The sequence below is a fragment of the Squalius cephalus genome (genome assembly GCF_949319135.1).
Source record: "Squalius cephalus genome assembly, chromosome: 18".
Lineage (NCBI taxonomy): Eukaryota > Metazoa > Chordata > Actinopteri > Cypriniformes > Leuciscidae > Squalius > Squalius cephalus.
Window position 1 is genome coordinate 36,029,081 of NC_137139.1, and position 6,022 is coordinate 36,035,102.

A 6,022-nucleotide genomic window follows, 5' to 3' on the forward strand; every position below is an offset into this window, starting at 1 on the left:
TGGTGAATTTCTTTTTAAAAACCTACTTTTGCAAACTAGTCCTCGGATTTTGGTCCGATCGGAACCAAACTAATGCAGCAAGATTCTCTGATTGTCAATAATTATCAAAAAGAAAAAGTTTGCCTTGAGAACCACTGTTGTCAATCAAATCGTTCATTAAATATTCACGATTATGTAAGAAAAAAAAACTTTTGCAAGCTAGTCCTAGGTTTGTCGCTCAACCTCAATAAAACAAAAACTAGTGCAGTACAATTCTCTGGACTCTCTAGTTCAATAATTATCAAACAAATATTGAACTTTTCCCTTTGGGTAGCCATAACAGGGTTTATTTGGAAAATGGGCGTGGCAAAATACACTCAAAAGCCTATGAATCCTAAATGTCACGAAATTAAGTGAGCACATGCGACATATGATTCTAAACAAGCATGCCAACTTTTATGGAGATTGGACCATACCTGGCACTATAACTGTTAACCAAATATTTCCTATGGTAAATTGCCTGTATTGGCTGTAAATGGTCTTTTCCATCAATGATCTGTGGTTACATGCTTTGCTAAATAAAACAATCCCCTCTCACGCATTGGCTTAAAGGCCTTAAAGTGCTTGAACCCCGATATTTGCTGCTTGCAGCTATATTTCTTTTTGTTTCTTTTTAATAACACTGAAGTTTGTTTCTCATTGGTGGGGATATATGGTATTAAACTGTGGTTTGTGGACATCTTTTTTTGTGGATTTCTTCTGTTATTGTTGCTAGTGTTGTTAGTAATCTGCCGATATTAAAAGGTGGGGAGAAATGTTACTATCTTGTAGGAGTTTTTTTATAATTGTGTCGGTATTAAAAGGTAATCTGTAAATAGAGTAATGCCACTATCTTGTAGGAGATGGGCGCCCATATTTTGAAAAGTATATTTTCTCCTGGTTTGAAATAAATATGGAGTTAGGGATGTGAAATATATATATATATATTTACTTTTACTTTGTTAGGTTATGGTAGCGTTTAAATAAAAAGCTAGTTTCCGTTTTCGCTTGTTATTTTGGCATACCATTTCCGAAGCTCATGTAGTGGCATGTAAAAAGACGTTCTTCATTTATGTTACTCCACGCTGTTCCCTAGACTGGGACATAACAATTGAATTGAAAACATACAATTCCAAGATAAAAGAGTGATTTTGTAATTTTTGTAAGTCATAATAGTGTAAATGAGCTCAGATCAACCCACTTTTGTTTCCAATATTTATTTTCAAAATAATTTAAAGCGGTTTGTACAAAGCTTGAGTACAAAAGCTATCTCAGAAAGTATTGCTCTTTAAAAAAAAATTCTGCCTTGAATATTCTATCAAAATCAAGTAAAAATACTCTTTTCATCAAGCTTTTAAATCAAGCTTTATAGTTCACTTAAAACAATAATCTTTTGAAGGAGTGAATCTCTGACCTCACGTGTGCCAGAGATCGTTTGTAACAATCTGCTCGAATGTAACATTCGATTTATAATTTACAGAAAAAGCACAAACAAACACACACACACACACACAGGAAAAAGTTCACATGATTTTCAAGGGTCAACGAATGAGACCATGATGTATCGAGTCCCTTGTGTGGTGGGAAGCCCCTCGTGGTAGTGCGTCAACCGGCCCGGGTGCATAAACGACCAGCCCTTCCTGGGAGACTCCACCTTACAGTCGTAACGCAGAAACCGGCAACCTCCACCCTGACACACACAAACACACACACCTAAAGTCCCGCTGTCCAGTGCATTAGGCCTATTATCTACTAACTAATGTCTGAATGAAAATATAAGAAAGGTTTGATTGAAATCGTGTCCTAACCAGACACGACATGATGCGCAATAAAAGCCATGTTTTCCATGTTAATCAGAGTTTTTATCCTGACGAGCTGTGACAGCGATAAGTGCTGATTCTATTTTAGAAATGGCTTCTATTTCTGCGAGGTCGCGGCTGGAACAACAACATACAAAGTATGACAATGATAAACTGAGTGTAGTGTGCTTGCAGAGACTCCGCCCCCACACTCTTCTGATTGGCTGTGATTTTGGATTGATTTGGTTGTGAGTGCAGTGCGCTTGCAGAGAGACTCCACCCACACTCTCTTCTGATTGGCTGAGACTATGGATTGATTTTGTTGCGTCTCATCATATTGCTTCTGGTGTGGACCAAGGTTATTTTAGTTTTGCATTTTTTAAATTAGTTTTTATTTTAATATCAATTTCCTAAAATTTCAGTTTAGTTCATGAATAGTTTTGTTAGTTTTAGTATAGTTTTTATTTTGTGAACACATTTCTATATAGTTTTTATATATTTAGTTTCAGTTTTAGTAATTATAGTTTAGCAGATTTAACAGAACACTTCCAGTTGAAGACATTTAATTTCAGCAAAAGTTTAATGCCGGTGAAACGGCAACGTCATTCTTTTTTGTATTTTGTCTGATGATTAAATTATCCTCTCCATCCTCTTATCTGTTGCTTAGTGATTTTTGCGCTCTTTAGCTACGGCATTTAACCGTTTACTTCCGGCTGCCGTTGCCATTCTGTTGCAGCTGTTGCTTAAAGTCCCTAATGTTTGTAGTTTACAGTTAACTTTTGTCATCATCATCATCATCATCTTCTGCTTATCCGGGTCCAGGTCGCAGGGGCAGCAGTCTAAGCAGAGATGCCCAGACTTCCCTCTCCCCAGACACTTCTTCCAGCTCTTCCGGGGGGACACCGAGGCATTCCCAGGACAGCCGGGAGACTTAATCCCTCCAGCGTGTCCTAGGTCTTCCCCGGGGTCTCCTCACAGTGGGACATGCCCGGAACACCTTCCCGGGAAGGCATCCAGGAAGCATCCGGAACAGATGCCCGAACCACCTCAGCTGGCCCCACTCGATGTGGAGGAGCAGCGGCTCTACTCTGAGCTCCTCCCGAGTGACCGAGCTTCTAACCCTATCTCTAAGGCATCGCCCAGCCACCTTGCGGAGAAAAGCTCATTTCGGTCGCCTGTATCCGGCATCTTGTCCTTTCTAGGAACGTAGATTGACCGGTAAATCGAGAGATTTGCCTTGCAGCTCAGCTCTTTCTTCACCATGACAGACCGGTGCATCGACTGCATTACTGCAGAAGCTGCACCGATCCGTCTGTCAATCTCCCGTTCCGTCCTTCCCTCACTCGTGAACAAGACTCCAAGATACTTGAACTCCTCCACTTGAGGCAGAAACTCTCCAGCAAGCGCATGCTGAAGGTCCTGGTCTGATGGGGCCAGCACGACAACATCATCCGCAAAAAGCAGAGACGAAATCGTGTGGTCCCCAAACCCGACCCCCTCCGGCCCCTGGCTGCGCCTAGAAATTCTGTCCATAAAAATTATGAACAGAACCGGTGACAAAAGGCAGCCCTGCCGTAGTCCAACATGCACCGGGAACAAGTCTTGAGTTACTGCCGGCAATGCGAACCAAGCTCCTGCTCCGGTCGTACAGGGACCGGCTAGCCCTTAGCAAAGGGCCCCGGACCGCATACTCCCAGAGCACCCTCCACAGGATGCCGCAAGGGACAGTCAAATGCCTTCTCTAAATCCACAAAGCACATGTGGATTTGTTAGACAAACTCCCATGAACCCTTCAGCACCCTGGAGAGGGTGGAGTAGAGCTGGTCCAGTGTTCCACGACCTGGACGAAACCCGCACTGTTCCTTCTGAATCCGGGGTTCTGCTATCGGTCATATTCTCCTCTCCAGTACCCTGGCATAGACTTTCCTGGGGAGGCTGAGAAGTGTGATCCCCCTCTAGTTGGAACACACCCTCCGGTCCCCCTTCTTAAAAAGAGGGACCACCACCCCGGTCTGCCAGTCCAAAGGTACTGTCCCCGACCGCCACGCGATGTTGCAGAGATGTGTCAGCCAAGACAGCCTCACAACATCCAGAGACTTGAGGTACTCAGGGCGGATCTCATCCACTTCCGGTGACTTCAGCTTGGGTGATGGACGAGTCCACCTCCGAGCCCTCAGCCTCTGCTTCCTCAATGCAAGACGCGTCGGTGGGATTGAGGAGATCCTTGAAGTATTCCTTCCACCGTCCGACAACATCCCTAGTTGAGGTCAACAGCTGCCCACTTCCACTGTAAACCGTGTTGGTAGGGCACTGCTTCCCACTCCTGAGGCGCCGGATGGTTTGCCAGAATCTCTTTGAGGCCAACCGATAGTCCTTCTCCATGGCCTCACCGAACTCCTCCCAGGTCCGATTTTTTGCCTTCACAACCAGCCGGGCTGTAGTCCGCTTGGCCTGCCGGTACCCGTCAGCTGTCTCAGGAGTCCCACAAGCCAGCCAAGCCCGATAGGACTCCTTCAGCTTGACGGCATCCCTTACTTACGGTAAGTAACCACCGGGTTCAGGGATTGCCGCCTCAACAGGCACCAGAGACCTTACGGCCACAGCTCCAAGCGGCCATGTCGACACTGGAGGTGGAGAACATGGTCCATTTGGAATCAATATCTCCAGACTCCCTCGGGATCTGGTCGAAGCTCTGCCGGAGGTGGGAGTTGAAGTTCTCTCTGACAGGGGACTCGGACAAATGTTCCCAGCAGACCCTCACAGTACGTTTGGGTCTGCCGAGTCTGTCCAGTTTCCTCCCCTGCCATCGGATCCAACTCACCACCAGGTGGTGATCAGTTGACAGCTCCGCCCCTCTCTTCACCCGAGTGTCCAAGACATGCGGCCGGAGGTCGGATGAAACGACCACAAAGTCGATCATCGACCTCCTGCCTAGGGTGTCCTGGTGCCACGGGCACTGATGGACACCATTATGCTTGAACATGGTGTTTGTTGTGGACAAGCTGTAACTCAGATCAGGAGGGCCGTTCCTCCCAATCAGGCCCCTCCAGGTGTCACTGTCTTGCCCACGTGGGCGTTGAAGTCCCCCAGTAGAACGACGGAGTCCCCAGTCGGAGCACTTTCCAGCACCCCTTCCAGAGACTCCAAGAGGGCCAGCTACTCTGCACTGCCGTTCGGCCCGTAGGAGCACACGACAGTGAGAGACCGATCCCCGACCCGAAGGCGCAGGGAAACGACCCTCTCATTCACCGGGTTGAACTCCAACACATGGCGGCTGAGCTGGGGGGCTATAAGCAAACCCACACCAGCCCGCCGCCTCTCACCATGGGCAACTCCAGAGTGGTAAAGAGTCAATCCTCTCTCAAGGGAGAGCCCAAGCCGCTTATCCGTGCGTGGAGGTGATCCCGACTATCTCTAGTCGGTACCTCTCAACCTCACGCACAATCTCAGGCACCTTCCCCGCCAGCGAGGTGACGTTCCACGTCCCTAGAGCTAGTTTCCATGTCCAGGGATCGGGTTGTCGAGGCCCCCGCCTTCGACTGCCGCCCGATCCACTTTGCACCGGCCCCTTACGGTCCCTCCTGCCGGTGGTGAGCCCAAGGGCGGGCGGCCCCATGTCGCTCCTTTGGGCTGAGTCCAGGCGCTCACATACGAGCCCCAACTCCGGGCCTGGCTCCAGGGTGGGGCCCCGGCTGCGCCATGCCGGGCGACGTCACGGTCCTTGTTTTAAATTTCTTCATAAAGGGTTAATGAACCGCTCTTAGTCTGACCCGTCACCTAGGACCTGTTTGCCTTGGGAGACCCTACCAGGGGCATATAGCCCCGGACAACATAGCTCCTAGGATCCTTCGGGTACTCAAACCCCTCCACCACGGTAAGGTGGCAGTTCAAGGAGGGGGGTTAACTATTATGCAAATAATAAAAATGAAAAAATTGTTTAGGATTGAACAAAGAACCAAACTAAATGCAACTTAAATGTATAAAAGTACATACTCACTCATATTAAAGATGAAATCTTGTTAAACGTGGTGTATAAGAAAAAAATATGCATATGATTATTATGATTATTCTTTTATGGTTATTTCTATCATTAATCCTTTCAAATATTATTCTTGTATTGATCCATTTATGCTTTTTGTCTATTGTATATTTTAATATCATATACTCATAGTTATACTCATATTTATGTGTTCCATTCAGACATT

The 6,022-nt window shown here is 46.6% G+C and overlaps 1 protein-coding gene across 1 annotated transcript in view; it reads right to left on the minus strand.

Moving 5' to 3' along the window:
• Positions 1-297: 297 nt before the first annotated feature.
• The window catches only part of plod3 (procollagen-lysine, 2-oxoglutarate 5-dioxygenase 3), a 38,220-nt gene continuing 32,495 nt past the window's right edge, over positions 298-6,022 (minus strand). Inside the window, exon 19 of the mRNA XM_079848286.1 lies at positions 298-1,708. Coding sequence (XP_079704412.1) covers positions 1,553-1,708 — 156 coding nt within the window. The 3' untranslated portion in view covers positions 298-1,552. The remainder of the gene's footprint in view (positions 1,709-6,022) is intronic.